General features: G+C 45.9%; 4 protein-coding genes, 2 non-coding genes and 1 pseudogene across 6 annotated transcripts; 3 read left to right on the forward strand and 4 right to left on the reverse strand.

Moving 5' to 3' along the window:
• Positions 1-4747: 4747 nt before the first annotated feature.
• Positions 4748-6503, reverse strand: LOC9651059. The gene is made up of 11 exons (XM_002972403.2): positions 6398-6503; positions 6260-6344; positions 6134-6210; positions 6055-6079; positions 5882-5999; positions 5762-5828; positions 5619-5709; positions 5425-5564; positions 5144-5368; positions 4992-5090; positions 4748-4930 (listed from the first exon to the last, which is right to left on the reverse strand). The coding sequence occupies exons 1-11, from the start codon at positions 6464-6466 to the stop codon at positions 4862-4864; spliced, it is 1065 nt and encodes a 354-aa protein (XP_002972449.2). The 5' UTR covers positions 6467-6503; the 3' UTR covers positions 4748-4861.
• An 88-nt stretch (positions 6504-6591) lies between these two features.
• Positions 6592-7661, forward strand: LOC9651060 (annotated as a pseudogene).
• Positions 7662-10010: 2349 nt separating this feature from the next.
• TRNAR-ACG lies at positions 10011-10083 on the reverse strand. Its single transcript has one exon. It is a non-coding gene; the product is annotated as a tRNA-Arg (tRNA).
• A 3934-nt stretch (positions 10084-14017) lies between these two features.
• On the reverse strand, positions 14018-14090 carry TRNAR-ACG. The gene has a single exon. It is a non-coding gene; the product is annotated as a tRNA-Arg (tRNA).
• Positions 14091-14214: 124 nt separating this feature from the next.
• On the reverse strand, positions 14215-16223 carry LOC9651061 (SAL1 phosphatase). Its single transcript, XM_002972405.2, has 8 exons — positions 16023-16223; positions 15788-15863; positions 15664-15737; positions 15410-15600; positions 15152-15353; positions 14995-15093; positions 14795-14948; positions 14215-14741 (listed from the first exon to the last, which is right to left on the reverse strand). The coding sequence occupies exons 1-8, from the start codon at positions 16218-16220 to the stop codon at positions 14581-14583; spliced, it is 1155 nt and encodes a 384-aa protein (XP_002972451.2). The 5' UTR covers positions 16221-16223; the 3' UTR covers positions 14215-14580.
• Positions 16224-17904: 1681 nt separating this feature from the next.
• Positions 17905-20018, forward strand: LOC9650591 (alpha-amylase type B isozyme). The gene is made up of 4 exons (XM_002972208.2): positions 17905-18502; positions 18562-18691; positions 18751-19556; positions 19636-20018. Exons 1-4 carry the CDS (start codon positions 18014-18016, stop codon positions 19897-19899), a joined length of 1689 nt encoding a protein of 562 aa, XP_002972254.2. The 5' UTR covers positions 17905-18013; the 3' UTR covers positions 19900-20018.
• A 106-nt stretch (positions 20019-20124) lies between these two features.
• Positions 20125-21718, forward strand: LOC9650592 (EEF1A lysine methyltransferase 4). The gene is made up of 9 exons (XM_024677435.1): positions 20125-20310; positions 20457-20634; positions 20706-20852; positions 20916-20984; positions 21051-21070; positions 21137-21189; positions 21251-21281; positions 21343-21424; positions 21489-21718. The coding sequence occupies exons 2-9, from the start codon at positions 20466-20468 to the stop codon at positions 21629-21631; spliced, it is 714 nt and encodes a 237-aa protein (XP_024533203.1). The 5' UTR covers positions 20125-20310; positions 20457-20465; the 3' UTR covers positions 21632-21718.
• The last annotated feature ends 369 nt before the right edge of the window (positions 21719-22087 follow it).

The raw sequence follows: 22087 nt of genomic DNA on the forward strand, positions 1-22087 counted from the left end.
AACGGCTAATAGTGCTATGAAACCTGTTATTATAACAAATTTCTATTGTGTCCAAATGCTCAATCTTGTTGCGTTAATCCGCCGCAATATAGTACCACAGATAACCCTTAACTTGAGCATTCATACGTTCGGTTTGCCTATCGATTTAAGGATTGTAAGCCATAATAAACTTCAACTTGGTACTAAATAATTGAAACAATGTGCCCCAAAACTTCCTTGTAAATCTCGAATCTCTATCCAAGATCATATTTTTGGGAAGACCACGAACTCGCACTACTTCATGGAGAAATAGCTTTGTTGCTTGCTTTGCATTCACTGTTTCCATAGTTGAAATAAAGTGTGCAATCTTCAACAACTGATCCACAACCACCATCAAAGTATCATAACCCTTAGACTTCGGCTTGCAAGTGACAAAATCAAGTGTCACACTCTGAAATGGCCATGCCAGTGTTGGAATGCACCACAACTTCCCAGCCTGCTTCTCAGTTCTGCGCTTACATTGCTGGCATATAGGGTAAGAATGGACATAATCTACTATATCACTTTTTATAACAGACTAGAAAATCCCTTTTTCAATGAAGCAAGAGTCTTTTATTTTCCACCATGTCCCATTACTAGAACATCATGATGTTCCTACAAAAACAACTATTGCAGATCCTTAGAAGGAATATACAACTTTTCTTGCTTATAGAAAATAAGCCCATCTTGACTAAGAAGTGAAGTTTCGCATTGGTATGACTAGCAACTTTCCCTGCTTTTCTAATAGGGTTCTGCTTTGACAACTCCACACGAAGCAAAATTGCCTTCGCCAATGGATCACTTCCATATGAAGCCCGAACATCCTCCAACTAGTCCGAATTGATTGTTGATATTGCCCAAAATTGAGCTTGACGACTCAATGCATCCGAAACAATATTGTCTTTACCAGGTTTATAGATAATTTCAATATTGAATTTAACGAGCTTCTCTTGCCAACAAGCCTGCTTCGGCATAAGCTTTGGCTGCATATAAAAGTAACTTAGTGTATTGTTATACATATAAACCTTGGTATGCCTACCTAAATAGTGTCTTTAGTGTTCCAATGCTGACATTATAGTAAACATCTTTGTCATATGTTGGCCATTTTTGTTGAGTTTCATCCAATTTCTTAGAAAAGAACACAACAGGACAATTGTGTCGCCTTAGTGTAACACTAACCACTTTATCACAATCTTGCTACAACATAGCATTAATAACATAGCCAGATGCATCACAATGCACTTTAAAGGGTTTATCAAGATCTAGGATCCTAAGAATAGGAACCATAATCAAGATCTCTTTCAACCATAAAAAATGTCAGGAATGTGACTTTACATATAAGTTATCTGTCGACTAGTTCTTTCAAATATTCTTTCTTTACTGCCACAACAACAGAAGGTTGGCATTGCTAGACCCTTTATCAGTCCTTTTTGTTCAAGTGTTAATAAACTAAACTTTGGGCCGGATGAGCATAAGGAAGGAATTCCTAAGTGTTTATTTAGCCAAATATACTTGGCCCGGCTTATTAATTATCTTTTGCTATATCTTGCACTAGCTTGACAAGAACCCTCACATATTGAGACTAGTCCCTCAATATTGCTGGATGATAACTTAGCATGTTTGCCAAACACCTTTACTATTATGCCCTTTGCGGTCCCAAATGATAATTATAGAAAGTGTCTAAATTTGCTCATTTGGTATATCTACATAATGTAAAGATTGTTCTAAACACAATAGTGTTCATCCCATGTCCAAATTTGCAATTTAAAGACATTTTATATTTAGTAAGTTTTGAGCTTGTTCTAAAGACTAACTCTTGGCATTAAAGGTGGCTAAGGGTGAAAGCCCAAAGCGTGTGTTCCTTAGGGTAGGTCAGGCATGGTTGACCAACCTAAGGCATAGTTTAACTCCTTGCGTGTGTATCTTTGTTTTGCATTCGACTTGGGTCTAAGCCCAAATTCCATTCCATGCTAGCTGGTGGAGTACATATATCCTTGTGTTATGCCACCGGTATGCTGAAATAGTGTCAAATTCCATTTTGCTCCATTTTGCTGTGTTAGTCTTAGCATTAGGATGCTGGATGCTCTAGGACTATTCGAAGTTGCTCCATCCTCTTATCCCTTCGCTCCTTAGGCTATATGCTTGGGAGTTTCTCCATGCTCCGGTTCCTTCACTCTTTAGCTCCATGCTTAGGAGTTTAGCTCTATTCCTTCTTTCAATGGCCCAAGGCCCTGAAATGCAAGTTCTACACTAGTAGATTTTGGACATATGGCATGTGACACGTGGCACATAGAGGGTTTACATTCCATTTTGTGGTTATCCTATGGTAAATCCATAGGACAACTCGGAGCTCCTCTTCATCGAGGAGCTAGCTGGGAACAAGGATTACTTCAACTCAAATAAATTCTTCTTGCTGGAATACAGCTCCAGCAAGTTGTGCATCGATATCAAGGGCTGGAATTTCAAGGATATTGATCAAATCGAGCCAGAGGACCTAGATTTTGCATGGAAGGGCAAGAGGGATGATAGCTACTTAGAGGATAAGGATATGCAGCTGGAAAGAACTTCCAAGGACTCCATTCCCAGAGTTCCATTTTACAAGATGTATGCTTTTGCTGATCCTCTCAACTATCTTCTTATGACACCATAGGATAAAAGGTAAAAACTGTATATGCTACATAAAAGCATACTAACAAACTGGTGTCCAATGAAATAGTATATTACTCTTCCTTAACTTAGTCAATGGAAGAGTAATTCTTGCAAAATTGGGGACAAACTTGCAATAGTATCCAGCCAAACTGAGAAAAGAACGAACATTTGATATAGTGATTAGGACTTCCTAGAACTTTATCGCTTCCACCTTCTTTGGATCCACCTCAATTACACCACCACCAACTATATGTCCAAGAAAATTCACGTGCAATTGTCCAAAAATGCATTTACTTTCCTTAGCATATAGTTAGTCTTTGGGACAAATGTGAAACATACTAAATATGGAATGGTATTATATTGCAAATCTAGAAGCAGGAACAACACTATGGGGTTCAAGACACTTTCTATATTGCATAAATATGCCTATTGGGCAGATCTAAACACTTACAATAAATAATATATAAATCCGGGATAGAACCAACACATAGAGCATAATAGTGAAGGTGTTTGGCAGACATGGTAAACTATCATATAGCAATATTAAAGGACTAAACTCAATATGCGAGGGTTTTTGCCAAACTAGTGCAAGATAAAGCAAAAGAAAACTAACAAGCTAGACTAAGGATACTTGGCTAAATAAACACTTAGGAATTCTTTCTTTATACTCATCCGGCCAAGTGTAAATGTTAAGTCTAGTTTACTAATAGTTGGACAACAAAGGTTAATAAAGGGAACTAATAGTACTGACTTCCTGCCGTCATAGCAGTAAGGAGAGAATGTCCGTAAGAACTAGCCAATAAGTATTTTTCGATACCCGAAATCACATTCGTAACACTTTTAGAGATTAGGAGTTTATATTTGGTATCAAAGAAGTCTCAAATTTAACTTTGTTAATTAATTAGAGGAATTACACCACATGTTAAAATTGCAAAATTGTACCTTCACAATTGTTACAAGATGTCATTAAGATTGACAACTTGTACCTTCAAAATTGCTACAAGCTGTTGATGTTAAGTCTCTTGGTTACCAAAGGAAATCACACCATATATTAAGATTAACAAATTGTATTTGGTCTTGAAATTAATATTTGATGAACATTCTTCTACTAATTCGAATAAATTTTATTGAACATTTGGGCAGCATACAAGTGGGACAACAACAAAATTACAACTCTCATCATCATCCATCTGTAGAGTACAAAACAAATAATGAATAAAGTGAATATATGGTTTATCTAATGGGTTCTTGTTTTAATGGAAGGCACCATATCTAGTATTGTAACAAGTTAAACTACAAGTTTATAAGGTTTAAATAGCATTCAATAAATCAATCCTCTAAAAACTGTGCATATGTAACAATTGAAACACTTTATATAAAGGGATTACAAACAAATTGTAATGGACCTACAAATGCCTCTTCTAGATCTTAGTTTATCAACAATAGAACTTTATCTTTAATCCTTCTGAGAGAGGAGATGATATAAAATCTAAATATATAGCTACAATGTTATATGTTATTAGTAGTGTAGTGGGTGATAGTGGTTAAATTGATTTTAATCTTATATATTATATAATTTTACAATTTTATAACTTATTTAGGGTTGAGCTATATGTGTATTATATTTAGTTATTATAAAACTTATTAAACATTATTTAAAAACTCGTATTCTGTGAAGACCAGATGGATCTGGGCTAGAACCTCCAGATGACCCGTATCATACGAATCTTCCTGCTTACACAGAATTCTCTTTGTTTGAGAGAGAGACACAGAGAGAGAGAGAGAGTCAAACAAACCTGGTGTCTGTGACAAGGCAGAATTTGTTCCCACATTTATCAGCCTGATCAGTCAGGCGACAAGTGGTTTGAGGGAAAGGCAAATTAACGTTCAAGAGACCTGTAGCTGGCCAACTTGTAGATCTGAGTCGTTTGGAGGACGAAAAGAGGTGTCCTGCGCACGCACAAATACCCTCCTCACTGCGTCTTTCGCCTGCACCTCCATGCCCTATTGCCGAATTGTAATTGCAAAAACATTCGAGCCAGCGATTTATCTTGTAGAGTTTTTAAATGCTACGAGGAAAAACTCTTCAGAACGAAAATATGCTTAAAAACTGGAGCAAAATCGCAACCAGCGCACAAGCTCACAAAATTTTCTTCGCGACAAAATTTTCGTGGCTACTTTTACAAAAAAAAGCTCACGCAACGATTTCGGGAGTGAGGTAGACCCTGTTGCCTTCAATCGTGAACCTGGAGCTCTTTGATAACTACAAAAATTTCTCGAGCTGAGCATCTAGATGCAAAAGAGGAAGAACGAAAATCACAAACCTTTCGCCGGAGTCTATCGATATCATTGAAAGAATCGGCACCAACAGCAGACGAGACATGCTTGTGGAGTTTCTTCAAGCTGACCTTCTGTTGTGGAGCCTGATCAAGGAGTAAAGAGTAAAGAATGAATCTGGAAATCTGGAGTAGCATACCTCCATCAAAAACTCCTGGCATATCTTTTTCCAGCTTGATCTCGTCTCACTATCACTCCCGCTGCCACTTTCACGCTTTCTTTTCGTGTCTTTGGAAGCCTCTTGGAGCTCTTCTTCTTCTCCGGTATCTCCAAATGAAATTTTCTGGCCCTTCCAGTGAGCACCGCCAATTTTCTTTGCCCGATCCGCAATTCCTAAACCCCCTCTGCCCTTCGTAGCTTTGTCCTGCAAAATCCAAGATGTCATCAGATACAAAAATTCCCACTATCTTATATACTTACATGAACGGACTTATACAACATCTCTTGGTCGTTTTCACTAAATGTCGTGTTTTTACTTGTACAATTGGAGCTTGCTCCAAGCGTTCCTGCTTTTACAAAACCGAGCTTGCTTCCCCACCACTCGGCTGGTGGATCGATCACTGTTATAAACACAATCAAAACCGGAACAAATAAAAGCCAAGAATGGAACAAACCAGTGAGCTTCACTTCCTGTTTTGTGTGAACTTGCTTGACTGGAACGAACGTAATTACATGTTCCTTCTTTTCGGTTACTTGTTCGCGTCCCTGGAAAATGTAACATACCATCAGCACTCACTTGTAGCGACTTGTAACATACCAAAATGGATTCAAGGTCTTGCTTTGAATAGTTGCGCACCATTTTCCCACGTTCGATCCTCTTGTACCTTTCACAAAAAGCAAGTTAGGTTTCGTATCTTTTTAGATGATCTCGTCTTACCGCCCTTGAGGCCGGCAGACTTTCTTGACTTCCACCTCTTCCTCTTTTTCTCTATCAGATTCATTGTTCTCGATTTCAGACTCGTCACTTTCTTCGCCGTCGGGTTGATCGCTTTGCCCTGCAAGAAACGAGCTGTAAACACAAGAAATATTTTTCCAGCTCTAGAAACTTACGATGCTGGGGCTTGTCAGTGACTTGCTGCATCACACAAAAACATCTGTTAGACGAATCAGCAAAACCAGCGACACATACCACTTTCAATTTCTTTAGAAGATTGTCAAAGTCAGTCGTGTTGAAAGTCCAATTGTGAGTTTCATTCGCACCAACACCTACAGACGAGATCTTCTACCACACCGTCTAGGAAAAAAAATACCATACCTGCGGTATCATCCTTCTTCTTCACCACAAGGTGCTTCTTGATGCCCTGACTGTCCTTCCCCAGGCCAGATCCTTCTTCCCATCCCTGCGATCACATATTTGAGCTGCAAATCGGCAATTACAACCCTGGCAGCTCACCATTTGCTTCATGAGGCGGAATGCCGCCGATTCCTTGCGCATACCCTGGAAGACGGCGCCTGGCGCCATGGGACCCCGGCCTAGAACCCTAAAACCGCTACAATGAATCCAACGGCCAGCATCGCTTTGAAACTTTTTTATTTTAGGGCGGGAGTGTCGATACTCCTGACAAACTGGCAATGGCGAGCGAGGAATGCTGCTTGGCAGCGGCCGATCAAGACGCAAAGGTAGAGAATTTCCATTGAATCCCAAGGATTCAATCGCTTTCTTGGAGAACAGGTCTCAGAGCTAGCCAATCGGCTCACAGGTTTGTCCGATCGAGAATCGAAGTACTGCACAGACTCGTGCTTGCGGAAATTCTTGAGAGCTCGCAACTGGAGCGTCAGGAAAGCCGAGAAGATGCTCAAGGAGGCCCTAAGCTGGAGAGCATCCTACAAGCCGGAAGAAATTCGCTGGGTAAGAAGAGTTCCTTCTTCTTTCTTTTGTTCTTCTCAGTGCAAAGAAATCTTCCAGGGAGATGTTGCTAGAGAGTCCGAGACTGGGAAGCTTTACAAAGCAAATTATCTGGACAAGCTCGGCAGACCAGTTCTTGTGATGCGTCCCGGTGCTCAAGTAAGCAGCATCTTCTTTCTTTTCTTTTCTTTTCTTTTATAATTCCAATAGCTTGTTTACTCCTGTTTTTCTTCTCTTTTTCTTATAATTCAGAATACTTCAGCTCCAGCAGGCCAGATTAAGCAACTAGTCTATTTCATGGAGAATGTTATTGTTAATCTCCCTCCAAATGGACAGGACCAAATGGTTTGGCTTATTGATTTCAATGGCTGGTCTATTTTTAAGTCCCCATCTGTCAAGACAGCCAAAGATATAGCATACATCTTACAAACTTTTTATCCAGAGTGGCTTGGCCTGGCCATCCTTTATAATCCTCCTTACATATTTGAGACATTTTGGGTGGTATGTTTTGTTTTGTTTTGCTTCTTAATCTTATATTCTGTGTCCTATATAGGTAATCTGACCATTTTTGCATCCAAGCACTTGCAAGAAGGTTAAGTTCGTCTACAGCAGTAATTTGAAGCTGCTCCATGATATATTTGATATGTCTAAAGTCGAAACAGCATTTGGAGGTGGAAGCTCATCAAATGTCAACTGTCATGACTATGGCAAGGTTATGCAGCAGGATGATCTTCGTATAGACTCATATTGGGGTATTCAAAGGCCAGAAATTGAATCACCAGACAATAGTTCATTGTCAACAGAGGATTAGTTTGGGATGTCAAGATTAAGAAGTTAATGAGTTGAAAACTTCTCAGCAGTTTCTTGAGAAATTTTATTTTCCCGAAAAAAAAACTTTTCCCCAGATTACCAGCATAGAGCTAAAATTCGAGATTACGACCTTACTGAGGATGGAACCCAGAATCTATTGTTCCGTAGATACTAATCAATTCTTAAAAGGGTGAGAGATTATCTCCCAATATCGCAAACCTTAGCCACTACCTTTTGATGATTAAGAAAAAGGAAAAGAAATAAGGATTAGATAAAACTCTCGATACGTCCTACTAAAGAAACAGATAGCTGATTGCAAACGATAATCACAAAATCACCAAAGGTTACTACTGTCGTGGCTTTCTAGACAAAAATCATCAAATCCAAAGGTGCCGCGTCCCCATAATTTACTCTGGTGTTGGCAAAACCCTGCTCCAACCCTGCTATTTTTCAGTAAATATCGTATAATGCCTAGACATAAAGATTTACTCGTCAACTAGTGTTTTAGCTCATCTCCGAAAGGCCGGCGGGCGAGGGGCGAACATCACCCGCGTCTCCTCATTCACATGCCACTTGAACCCCGGACAAGCACGAGTGAAGACGCTCGGCAGGGTGGAGAGAAAGCCCTCCTGCAACGAGGTTACCAGGTTGTAGTCGTGGCACAGGTCACAGAGAATCCCCAGTCCCTGGCTCCTGCTCCACGCCTCGCACACATACATGCGTGGCCAGTCCATCCACGCGAAGTGCCACTCGTCTTTGAGGTCCGTGATCACCATCCACGGCTTGAGGGTGTGGCATCTGATGTTCACTCCCAGCAACATCACGAGAGCCCTCCAGATGTCCACCTCGCTAATCTCTTCCTTGATATAGTAGCCCGTGATGATGTCCTTCGGTCACACTCATGTACAAGAGCATGGCGTCCAGTTTGAAGCGGAGTCCGGGGTTGTGGTCGATATCTCCTCCATGATTGTGCCCTCGTCGTTAGGTACATGCTCCAGTATAACAACATCGCCAACTTTGGCACCCTCCACCAGGTACTCCATCGTGTCCCCTTGCCTCCTGCTATTCCACCCTGCGAAGGCTTGGCTCTCGATTTCCGCCCGCGGTTCTAGCCACCCTTCCCCTCTAATGACCTCGATCTTCGCCGCGGCAAGGACCAGCTGACAGCTTCCAAGTGCCATGAGACGAACCTCACATACCAGGCGATGAATGCTATCACGTATTCCAACAAAATCATTTGGGTGGAATGTTAGCTCGTCTCCTGGAAAGATGGCATCGTCACGTTCCAGAGGACAGCCGTCCCTCACCAAGACGCCTCCGTTCCCCACCTTCGTCCAAAGCCTGTCTGTAATCTTAAGAGCCTGCTCCCCTGCGTCTGGAATGTCAAAGAGCTCCAGAAGTGACCCGTCTACGCTCCTCACCTGGCACTTGCCCATCGGATGCGGCAGCACCGGATATGACTTCATAGTCTTGAGTAGAAAGACGCTAAACTGCAGGCAAGAGGAGCAGTCGGGTGAGCGGCCAACATGTAAACCACGTACCGGATTCCCCTTTGATTCTCGTGTGCACCAAGCTCAGGCTCTACACGTTATGTAGACTAGTAGTCTTTTCCGTTCGGAGAAACAAGTCCAACTTAAGGACTTACCTCAGTAGCCAAACGACACACTACAGTCCACTCCAAAGACTCCATGTTCAGTAGCATGGTTTCTTTCGTAGCGCCTGTTATAGATATATCAGGTATAAACGGAGCAACAAGAAGCAAAACTTACCGCCAACAACATAGCACTGGTTTCCAGTGACTGCAGTTGCAAAACGTGCGGCAGGCACGAGGGCAGGACCTTGATCTGGATACCTGGACCATTTTCTCTGCAAAACAATATCGCTAGACCATCAGAGCTGCATTTTACTCCGTGCATACCTTTATGAGATCTAGTGCGTATAGGTTCTTGCAGAAGCCAGACGAGCCAGCTCCGAAAAGGCACAGATGGTTGCCCTCATGCACCGCAGCATGGAAAGAAAGCGCTGGTGGGATGACGCCGTCCGCGAGTAAAACAGGAATTACGGATTGATATATTACCTTGCTTTAATCAGCTCCCACTTCTCAGATCGAGTGCATGTAGCTGACGGCGCAGCTGACCACGAAAATCCACACCGCCATACACCCATATTTTGATCAAGGTGGCGGAGTGACCACGGAGTGTTACTAAGAACTTGAGACACTACTTAACTCACCAGCACATCGTTCAAGTATCGGTCCCTGCAGCATCCTCCTCTTCTCCTCGATGGCAGCTGCGCCATGGTGCAAGGGATTCAAGGTTAAGAAAACCTCGAAGAAGGTGCTATGGCTAAACGATCTCACTGGGGATCGAACCCAGAATCTCTGGTTTCGTAGACCAGCGCCTCGTCCTTTCGGCCATGAGATCATTACGTACGAAACAAGAGGTATGAAGAAAACAGACAGAGGACAGTCACAAAACCACTCGGCTTTCAAACATCTTCAGCTTTGTTGAAGGAGTTTGAAGCCTCGCCATCTCATGGGGAAAGAGTCTTTCACCGCCAATCTTTTCCAAATAGTCCTCAACTTGGCAAAACCTTCCAACGCAAAACATAAAGCTGCGCTGTCTTTGATCCAACACAAGTTTCCAACACCGTGGGTAGCAAGAGATTTGTAGCAGTAATTCCTGTGTCCAGATCCAGATATCTTCCCTTGGAAAAATCCAGGGCGCGTCCGGCGCGTCCAGCAGGCTCTGACCATCAAAACCAGACTTATCAGGACCAAAAGATTTGCAAGTCTTTGCTGTTGCTACCTCCTACAACAATTGAACCAGCTGTGTGATCCCCGGTATCCCTTGGAGGAAAACGAAGGTAAATCGCAGCGTCTCGTCTCACCATGGCCCCGTACTGTGTGACGCAGTCACTCCTAACATCTGCAAAGACGTTTTCTAACTAAGAAAGCCATCGTGGAAAATGATCAGGTTAGCAACAGGGTTCGAAAAACTTTTTCTTTACAACCAGCATGAGGATCTGTGTTTTCATCAGATATGAGAGATGTCCTTGCGCTTTGTAGCTGAGAAGTGCTTGCATAAGGCAGAATTATATTCTAAAACATTCTTAGAATATTCTATGAATGTTTTTATAGAAAGAAATTCTAGAATATTCTATGAATGTTTTTCTGTTAAACTAGAAAGAATATTCTAGAATCGGAAAAAAGTTTTCTAACTGGCATATAAAGTCTTACAACTTATTCCTGGGGTTGGCAAGATCCTTCCCTATGTTCAAGATTGTTTTAGATTTAGCTTTTTCATTATCCTTGTCTCAATCGATTGCACAAATAGAATTGACGAGTTCAGTGATTCTTTGCAAATGGCCACTTTTCTCAAGTCTTCGGAATCCTACCAGGGACAGTAAAACAAGAGTTCCATCATCAAGGAGAAAAGAAATATGGCGAGCTTCTTTATTTGCCTGTGAGCCTGCAAATAAGAATTTCCATGAGAAGTTGTACATGATGATATGTTTTGTACCAGTCCGTTTTCCAATAGTTTTCTCTGCATGGACTGAGTTCAGTAAGCATTAGGTCAGACAAGAATTTTCAAGAAAACGAAATTCTCTCCTTGCCGTAAGTTAGGTCATAGAGGACTTTCCCCAAGCTTGTAGCGCAGCAAACAAGAGTTGCAGCCTGCAGGACGAAATAAGAGCCCGTGAGCCTCGAACTTGGATGTCCAATCCTTGCTCATAAAAATCTCAACGATCAAAGTTATTTACTCTGATCGTTGCAACTAATAAGCTAGTGTTGCTCAGGTCTATATCGCTTGAGTGCGCTGCCAGTTTTCGCACACCTATGAAAGGCAGGCGGGCGAGGGGCGAACATCACCCGCGTTTCCTCATCCATATCCCACTTGAACGCCGGACAAGCGCGAGTGAAGACGCTAGGCAGGTTCGAGAGACAGCCCTTCGTCTCAGGCGAGGTTACCAGGTTGTAGTCGTGGCACAGGTCACAGAGAATCCCCAGTCCCTGGCTCCTGCTCCACGCCTTGCACACGTACATGCGAGGCCAGTCCATCCACGCGAAGTGCCACTCGTCTTTGAGGTCCGTGATCACCATCCACGGCTTGAGGGTGCGGCATCTGATGTTCACTCCCAGCAACATCACGAGAGCCCTCCAGATGTCCACCCCGCTAATCTCTTCCTTGATATAGTAGCCCGTGATGATGTCCTCGGCCACACTCATGTGCATGAGCATCGCGTCCAGTTTGAAGCGGAGGGTGTAGGGGAACTCGTCCGGGGTTGTGGTCGATATCTCCTCCATGAATGTGCCCTCATCGTTAGCTACATGCTCCAGCCTGTAAAGACGAGGAACTTTGGCACCCTCCACCAGGTACTGCATCGTGTCCCCTTGCCTCCTGCTATTCCACCCTCCGAAAGCTTGGCTCTCGATTTCCTCCCGCGGTTCTAGCCACCCTTCCCCTCTAATGACCTCGATCTTCGCCGCGGCGAGGACCAGCTGACAGCTTCCAAGAGCCATGAGACGGATCTCACACACCTGGCGATGAATGCTACCACGTATTCCAACAAAATCATTTGGGTGGAATGTTAGCTCGTCTCCTGGAAAGATGGCATCGTCACGTTCCAGAGGACAGCCGTCCCTCACCAAGACGCCTCCGTTCCCCACCTTCGTCCAAAGCCTGTCTATAATCTTAAGAGCCTGCTCCCCTGCGTCTGGAATGTCAAAGAGCTCCAGAAGTGACCCGTCTACGCTCCTCACCTGGCACTTGCCCATCGGATGCGGCAGCACCGGATATGACTTCATAGTCTTGAGTAGAAAGACGCTAAACTGCAGGCAAGAAGCGCAGAGGATCAGTCGGGTGAGCGGCCAACACATAAATCACGTACCGGAATCCCCCCTGAGGCAATCAGAGCACCTCGACCTTTGATTCTCGCGTGCACCAAGCTCAGGCTCTACACGTTATGTAGACTAGTAGTGTTTTCCGTTCGGAGAAACAAGTGCACTTACCTCAGTAGCCAAACGAGGTTCGGCACACACTACGGTCCACTTCAAAGACTCCATGTTCAATAGCATGGTTTCTTTCGTAGCGCCTGTTATAGATATATGAGATATAAACGGAGCAGCAGGAAGCAAAACTTACCACCAACAACATAGCACTGGTTTTCAGTGACTGCAGTTGCAAAAAGTGCGGCAGGCACGAGGGCAGGACCTTGATCTGGATACCTGGACCATTCTCTCTGCAAACAATTTGGCCACACCATCTTACTCCGTGCATACCTTTACGAGATCCAGTGCGTATAGGTTCTTGCAGAAGCCAGACGAGCCAGCTCCGAAAACGTACAGATGGTTGCCCTCATGCACCACAGCATGGAAAGAAAGCGCCGGTGGGATGACGCCACTGCCATGGAGGCCGCGAGTAAAACAGGAATTATGGATTGATATATTACCTTGCTTTAATCAGCTCCCACTGATTGCTTCCCAGATCGAGTGCATGTAGCTGACGGCGCAGCTGACCACGAAAATCCACACCGCCATACACCCATATTTTGTTCCCGATCAGGGTGGCGGAGTGACCACGAGTTGCATCCTATGGACACAAAGTCACGCGAAGTTTTAACGACAATCTAGAATGCTTGCTTACTGGAATGTCTCCCGTCGTTTCTATACGTGACCACTGATTTGTGTCAAATTGGTAGACTGTATACACGGATGAGCCAAAGCCATGGAAAGGAGGAAAACAAAAGTCACACAGTACCCCGCATCTTTTCATCAGACGGAATGCCAACAACGAGTAAGAGCGTTCTTCCTCTTGCTAACTGCAAAGCTCGTCGGCCGTGTTTAAGCAAAGCCCCGCCATAAACAACTTGAATAGCCTCAACTCACCACGCAATGGCCGGCACACGACACGGGACAAGGCTGGGCTGTCGACCACCTCAAGCTTCCCAAATCCAAAACCTCCACGAGAGTGTTACTAAGAACTTGAGAAAAGATCCACGCTATACTCACAAGCACATCGTTCAAGTATCGGTCCCTGCAGCATCCTCCCACCACATACATCTTCTCCTCGATGGCAGCCGCGCCATGCTGCAAGGGATTCAGGTAAAGAAACCAAGAAAAATAGCATATACCTGGGATGTTGCACGGACATGTCGGCTAACATCTATCAACTGCCATTGAGGCGGCGCACCCTGATACAACCGCTTAAACAAGTACCCCACCGCACCCAGGCCCATGATCACAAAAGGAGCTGCAGGCATAAAAAAAAACCCTAGAATTATGAGCTAACGTTCGGGTGAGCTAAGTTCACCAAAAACCTCACAGAAAAACTCTTTGATACCACAATCTAGCATTCACGATCTCACTGGGGCTCGAACCCAGAATCTCTGGTTCCGTAGACCAGCGCCTTGTCCATTGGGCCATGAGATCATTACATATGAAACATGTTTGTTCTTAAGAACCTTTTACAAGTTGGAATTATAAGAAAACTTCTTTAACTTCTTGTTTCCAGGAAAACAAATACAACCTATACAGGATAAAACAAAGAATCACAGAACCACCAAAGAAGTCTGTTATTACTATTGTTGTGGCCTTCTAGACAAGCATCTTCTTTTTCCTCGTCAACTCTCTTAGAGGAGTTTGACGCCCCACCGGGAGAATGTTTCTCCAGCTTCACATCGTCTTTCTCCGTTTCCCCGCCAATCTCTTCCAAATAGTCAGCTCGGTTTCGCTGTATCCAAAGGCGCCGCCTCTCCATAATTTGCTCCGGTGTTGGCAAAACCTTCCAATTCTCTTGCTCCATACCCACAATATGACTCGCAGCTGTGGCAAGTTTATATAACCATGGGAAAAGGTGTGGATTTAAGGAGCCTTTTCCAGTAATTAATCAAAACCCAAAACCCAAAACTCTTTTACCTCGTCACAAAAAACTCTTTGATCCAACGCAAGTTTCCACTGCAGTGAGTACTGCCGTGAGAAGCGAGGGATTTGTAGCAATAATTCCCGTGTCCAGATCCAGATATCTTCCCTTGGAAAAATCCAGGGCCCGTCCAGCAGCGTCCACAACCACACCACCAGCCTCTGACCATCAAAACCAAACTCATCAGAGTTTGCAAGTCTCTTGCTGCTGCTACCTTCTACGACGATTGAACCGGCTGCGTGATCCCAGATCTTCTCCCGGTATCCCTTGTGAGGGAAACGAAGGTAAATCGCTGCGTCTCCTCTCGCCATGGCCCCGTACTTCGCTTGGCTATCCATTCGGATCGGTGACGCTGTCACTCCCAGCATCTGCAAAGACGTTCTCTAAGAAGAAAACCATCGCGGAAAATATCACCTTAGCAATGCCAGACGTCAAGTCATGCTTTGAATGAGCCGATTCATACGATTCACAGAACGCTGCCAAGGCGGGGTCGCTGAGGTCGCTGACACGAACCTACGTAAAAATCTCAAGAATGTGCCCTGTTTTTCGAGAGCTTGAATTTTTGAAGTACCTTCCGAGGCTGCACTGAACGATCGATCGCGTGAACTGTAGTTCCAGCTCCTCTCACAGCGGTGAACAAGCAACCGACTGGTGAGCTTCCATCGTCGGACAACCCGCTCAGCGGCAAGTTCGGACAGCCGAGAACACCAAGAACAACGGATCCTCGGTCCAGCAATGCCAATGCGATTGCGTACTGCTCTCCACGAAGGAATCTGGGAATGTATAAAAGCTTTGAGCCAGACGAACTTGGAGACGTGTCACTACTCACCCCTTGGTTCCGTCAATAGGATCCAAAACCCAGTGTCGTCCTTGAACACCACCTTCGGCCTTGCCTCGATCGATTGCACAAAGAACGTCCTCCGAAGAAAGCACCGCATCCTTGGAAGGAATAGAATTAACGAGTTCTGTGATTCTTTGCAGCATGGCCTTTCCATCTTCTTTTCTCAAGTCTTCGGAATCCTATGGACCGTGTCAGTAAAACAAGAGTTTCACCGGAGAAAAGAAATATCGCGAGCTACAAACCTCTTCTGCTATCATGGAGAACGTTCCGGCGGGGAGTTGCCGCTCTAGAGCCCAGCTGACCACTGCCTGTGAGCCTGCAAATCAAAACTCCATGAGAAGTTCTACGTGGTGCCATGTTTTGTACCATAATCTGCTATAGTAACCGGAGAGTTGTCAGTTTTCGATTGCGTTTCGTTTTCCAATAGTTTTCTCTGCACGGACTGCCAAACACCAGGAAAAAAAAAACGATCGATCAGTTCGCGTTTCATCCAGAAAGAATTCGATCACGTAGAAAAAAACGAGAAATCTCTCCAAAAGGAACAATGCCGATGCGCGAAACAAAGAGAGACTCTAAACAGGCTCATTTTTCTGGATCATACCTTAGTGAGGCCGCAAGCGAGCGTCACGGCCTCCATGGCGATCTTGAGCTCAAAATCATAGGCGCCAGTGCCAGTGGACGCCATTCGCGCGATCGCCGCGCCGCTCGCCGTCGCCCTTGCCCTAGACAAAGCCGAGCCGACGAAACCCTTGTATGGCAAACACTTCGCCACCAGTATCGAAATCCCGCCATAGCTCATGACTGAGTATATTCTCACTGCCCGTTTGTAACTCCACGTGGCTTTGCCCTATTCGTACTCCGTTTCCCCTAAGAATTTTCTTGTGAAGGAGAGAGCGATGAAAGCGTCGGTGAAGCTGAGAGAGGGCGATCAGCCGCTGCTGCGAGCAAAGCTCCCGCTGAGCTTGCTCGGGGTGCCGATCGTGTCAGGGATCGCGCTGGGGAGCTCGCGCGAGCTCTCGTTCCATCTTGGAACCCTATTCCAGACAGGGCCTTCTTGCAGGATCACGTACAGGCCTAACAGTGGAGAATGCCCGCTGTCGCTGCTGATCAAGAGTGGATTCGGGGTGTGGGGATCGCCGACGGACGCGCCGCTCGTCATGGCCGCGGAATTCAAGCTCTCCAGCAAAGGTACGCCGTCTTTGGCCGTCCAGGTGAAGCCCCGGCTGGGAAATTTCAGTCTCAGGAAGACCGCTGTCTCGCCAAGCCCGATCGCGCAGCAAGAATCGATCAAGGACAGTGCTAGCGGCCAGGAAGAGCCGCAGGAAGGATCTTTTCTTGGATCGAGCAAGGCTAGTGTGGGTCTTGGTCCTGGGTCGAGGATCGAAGTGATGCCAAGGACTCCTGAGAAGATTTCGCCCGACTTGGCCACCTTGAGCACTTTTAAAGCTAGCAGCCCGCCTTCTTCCGAGGGAAGCAGCATTGTCATGGTGGAAGACGTCGAAGACGATCATCAGGACGATCATCTCAAGGCTGCTGCGCCAAGCATCGAGCAGGGCTTTGAAGATCATCCTGTCGACCTCCACGTCAAGACTGGACATCTAGCGCAGGCTCCCGGGAATGGTAACTGGAGCTTGGTCGCTCACACTGCGCTTCCTCTGGGTCGTCATGCGGTGGCTAGCGTACGCTGGCGAGTCAAGCTCGACTCCGATATCCTCGAGAGCTTCAAAAACGAGACGGACATCTTCTCGTTCAAAAAGCTCCCGGTTCTCGTTGTGGACAAGCTGAGCGTCAAGTCTCTGGAAGATCTAAACAGGCTGCGGACAGTCACGACGAGCACACTGCCGGTGCTTGACAGTGACGAGGCCATTGCACTTTCCGGCTTGATCAGAGAGCCCGAGCCTCCAGAGCTGGGAAAGGTGGCGAAGCTCTGCTCGTCAATGAAGCGTGAGCTTCATTTGCTTCACGCCGAGAACGAGGTTCTTAAGAATACCATGGAGGACATGAAAGCCGAGCTTGGGAGCAGTAAAAGAAGCGGCAAACGATCTCCATCGTACATGGTCATGGACAAGGAAATGCAGCGACAGTTTTCTAGCAATGGGAATCACCACCGCGGTCGTGACCACCACCAAGAGCAGCATCAGGAGCAAAGGCCAGCGTCGCCAAAATCCAACAAGTCGGGAAGGAGAGATCAGGAACTCGAGCTTGCTAACAAAACATCTGGGATTCGAGCAAAGGAACTCTAAAGAAGACGGAGTTGCCGTGAAGTGATATGGACGGAAAGACAGAAGTGGTCCCGCTGGATGGAAAAGAAAAAGCGTGAGCTGCTTTGGTATGGGTGGGGGTATCGCGGGATATGATACAGTCAAACCTGATATTTTAGATTCCAGGTTTTGGAAACAGTGCTTTGGGAGATGTAAAGTCGGGCAAAGCGGCTAGTCGCCACTTGGGCTTTCGAATTATTGCCGCGTGTATTCGGGATGGAACTCGTGTCTTCACTGGAGACGGCCCGAAGACACTAGAACCTTTTTTATAAGGAGGAAAGAGGGAAGGGACCAGTCTATAGACGAGGAGGGTGTGACGTGACGAGCAGATATGGAGGCGATCGTTGTGAAAAGTTTGATGCCAGGAGCTCACCAGCTCGCTGGAATCAGGTGCTGTTCTTCACAGCAGCAGCTACTGCCTCAGAGCAGATTGATTTGCCAGAGTCCGGGAGCGATGTCGTTGAATTCAAGCAACAGGTTGTGCGTGGATCGACGAAGTCGGGTGAGGAGCAAAGCCACGGAGTCCACATCCGAGGTGCCAACCAGCGAGAGGTCAGAGGAGACGAAGGAACTCGTGGCGGAGTCGCTGAAGAAAGTTGCCGAGGCGGAGATCCAGCAAACAAAGGAGTACCTGGAGAACGTTGCCGATAATGGTACTGCTGATCCAGCCACTCTGCCTCGGGAAGAAGTTCTGGAAACGAAGCAAGGTGATCCGGCTGTCGTCGAGCGAGAACCACAACCGGAGTTTGAACCACAGAAAGTTTCAAAGTCGCGAGGTGGCAACATCAAGTGCGATCCTCTCAACGTTGTTCTTTTCCAGGTACGTAGTCGTGATGCTTCGGTCGAAAACGAGTTATGATCTTTTGTGTTGCCTTTCAGGGATTTAATTGGGAGTCGTGGAGGAACCCTTGCTGGTATGATGTACTGATGAACACTGCAGAGGACTTGGCACAAGCTGGAGTCACGGACATTTGGCTGCCTCCAGCAACCCATTCTGTGGCACCACAAGGTAAGAACTTGTGTCTCTCGTTTTCGTGGATGTGGATGACTTTTGTTTTGTTTCTTCAGGCTACATGCCTGGAAGGCTCTACGACCTGAATGCGTCAAAGTACGGGAACGAAGAGAAACTAAAGCAAGTCATCGACAAGTTCCACTCTCATGGCATCAGATGCATCGCAGACATTGTGATCAACCATAGGTGCGGGGACTCTCAAGACCAGCGGGGGGTGTGGTGCATTTTCGAGGGTGGAACTCCGGACGAGCGTCTCGACTGGGGACCCTGGGCCATCACAAAGGACGACTACGCATACAGCGACGGCTCTGGGGCTCCAGACACGGGTGAAGACTTTGGTGCCGCTCCAGACATCGACCACACCAATCCCAGAGTCCAGGACGACCTCGCAGGCTGGATGAAGTGGATGAAGGAAACGATTGGCTTCGATGGTTGGCGGTTTGATTTCTCCAAAGGCTACGCCGGAAGTTACACAGGTCTCTACATCGAGAGAACCACACCGGAGTTCTCGGTTGGGGAATTCTGGACGAACCTCAACTATGGTCCGGATGGTAGCGTCGAGTATAACCAGGACAGTCACAGGCAGGAGGTAGTCGATTGGATCAATGCCACCGGTAATCGCTCCACAGCTTTCGACTTCACGACCAAAGGAATCCTCCAGGAGGCCGTCAAGAACCAGTTTTGGAGGCTGAGAGATCCCAACAACAAGCCAGCTGGAGTGATCGGCTACTGGCCCCAGAAAGCGGTGACATTCGTCGACAACCACGACACCGGATCCACGCAGAAGCACTGGCCGTTCCCAGCGGACAAAGTTATGCTTGGATATGTCTACATTCTCACGCATCCCGGCATTCCATGCATCGTAAGTTCTTCCAAAGTTCAGGGAACTCTTCTTCTTCGTTTCATTGATTTCTTCTAACATTGTCCTTTTACATGTATAGTTCTATGATCACTACTACGAATGGGGGCTCAAGGACGAGATAAAAGCTCTTCTCGAGGTCCGGAAGCGCAACAACGTAGTGGCTAATTCCAGCGTCAGCATCATCGCTGCTGAGGAGGACGTCTACGTGGCGTCCGTGGCGGACGGCAAGCTGGTGGTGAAGATGGGGCCCAGGTTTGACATTGGTGACATGGCGCCCAGCTCGGACGAGTTCGCCATCGCGGCTCTTGGCAACGAGTACTGCGTGTGGGAGCGAAAGAATTAGGTGGCGGTACACGTGGTGGTAGTTGAGTGTCCACGTTCACGCCAAGCTTGTGTTGCCCGGTCACGGGAGAGACAAAAGTGGGTCAATCGAAGCCGTCCCTTTCGGGGTAATTGCGACCGTCCAATTGGAATCTCAAGTGAGGCCGTCGGATGCCGGTGGTGCCGACGGCCCCGATCACCCCATTGCCGGAAGGACCATTCTTCAATCGATGCATCGTTTTGTTCCAAGGGCGCTTGACTGTGGCGGGAGGAGCGCGCATGGAAATGGAGCGGTCGGGGCGACTGGATCGTGTCGCGGCACCATAAATATCACTCGCGAGCGCCATCGCATTCTAATTCTTTGCTTTTTCAATCGCTTTCGACCGCGGCACAGAAGCTTTTATTCAAGCTCTGGCGCTGCTGCTGCTGCGAGGTACGGTTGGATTGATTGTTCATTTGATTGCTAGCTAGGGATTGGATTTTTCACTTTCTTTGTTCGTGTTCTTGAGGTAGTTCTTTGTTGTTTTTTTTTTTTATCTCTATTTTTGATTTAGAATCTTTGTGTTGTTTGGTAAGCAGCGTGGAGCTATGGCTCATTTGAGAGAGTATGACGATATCCAGTACTGGGATAAGAGGTATCTGGATGAAGGAGATGATACTTTTGATTGGTATCAGCGATTCAAAGAGCTCAAGCCTCTTTTGTGTCGTTATATCAAGAAAGATTCACGCATTTTGATGGCTGGCTGTGGAAACGCTGGTGAGTTTTTCCTGTGTTTCCTTCTTCTCTTGTGTGACAATCTCACCGGATATTTGGAACTTATCGTGCAGTTCTCTCCGAGGAAATGGTTTTGAATGGATTCAAGGAGATCGTAAACATCGATTTCTCGTCGGTCGTGATCAAGAAAATGCAGCAAAGGCACCGCCACATTCCTCAACTAACTTGTATCTTCTATCCTTGGTATAGCCATTTAAACGGCTCGCTATGACGTGCTTGGTGGCTGGTTCTAATCACAGTTTTCTCTCTTTCTTTTCTTTCAGATGTGACCATGGATGTGCGTAACATGGCTGTGTTTGGGGACAACTCTTTCGATGCCGTGATCGACAAAGGTAACGAACCATTTCGTATTCTACTTTCTTTTCTGATCGAAGTAAACAACGCTCTTACATTGTCAGGGCTGATGGATTCCATGCTGGTGAGTATGGCTGTTTTTGAGCTCTCGTGAGTTGTCGCGTTTGTGACCTTGCTCTGTGCATGCCAGTGTGGATCGAATGGATTTATAGACGTCAGCTTCATGCTGGAGGAGACTCGGAGGTTAGTTTTCTGCCTTTCCTTACTCCAGTTCTTTGTGCCCGTAACAAGCTTTTTAGCTCAGGGTATTAAAACCAGGAGGAGTCTTCATACTGGTATGCTCAATCGTAAGCTTCCGCTGCAAAAGAATTGATCGGTAGCTCCGTGTTTAAACAGATAACTTACGGTGAGCCACTCCTCAGGATGCACCATCTCAAGCACCCGGCATTGGACTGGAAAGTTGTGCTTCACCTCACTCGTAAGATCGTCTTCTCTTCATTTTTCTTGTCCAGATTTCGAGTTTCCTTTGTTCCGGCTTACAGCCAAACCGGGTACCACAGCGTACATCCCGGAAGCATACGCAGGTGCGATACCAATGAATGGCAACTGGGAGTGTGATTTCTTGCTCGGGATCTCTGATCCCGACATTAATTTTGTTTACGTTTGTACCAAGCCTTCGTCCTGATCAAGTTCTCAGGATGTTTGAGCTAAACAAAGACAGGCATTCATTGTCCAAGTTCACTGCAAAGTTCTTAAAAACTCCAGTCCATTTTTTCGCTTGTGGTTGTAGCATCTTTACAGTGAAAGCAAATAAAGCTAGTTCTAGGGTGGAACATATCTAGATCGCAAGCGTGGCGTAAGTTACTCCAAAAGTGTCGAGCTCGATGGGCCAGTTTTTTCAGTTTACATTTGCCACACCACTAAGACAATGACAAAAGTACCAAGTGCGATGCACGCACACCAATTCCAGCTTGTTTGCGCTTTTGTTTTCTTCCACCTGGACTAAGTCTTGGTTTTAAGATGCTCTACTTATTCGTTGTTAAAATAATTTGAGACGAGGAACTTGGGACGAAGCAAGAAACTTAAACGCGGTAATAAAAGCCTTTTACTGGCTTGAATGCTCAAGTTCAATGGGATCATG

Source organism: Selaginella moellendorffii, unplaced genomic scaffold, assembly GCF_000143415.4.
Source record: "Selaginella moellendorffii unplaced genomic scaffold, v1.0 SELMOscaffold_19, whole genome shotgun sequence".
NCBI classification, from domain to species: Eukaryota; Viridiplantae; Streptophyta; class Lycopodiopsida; order Selaginellales; family Selaginellaceae; genus Selaginella; species Selaginella moellendorffii.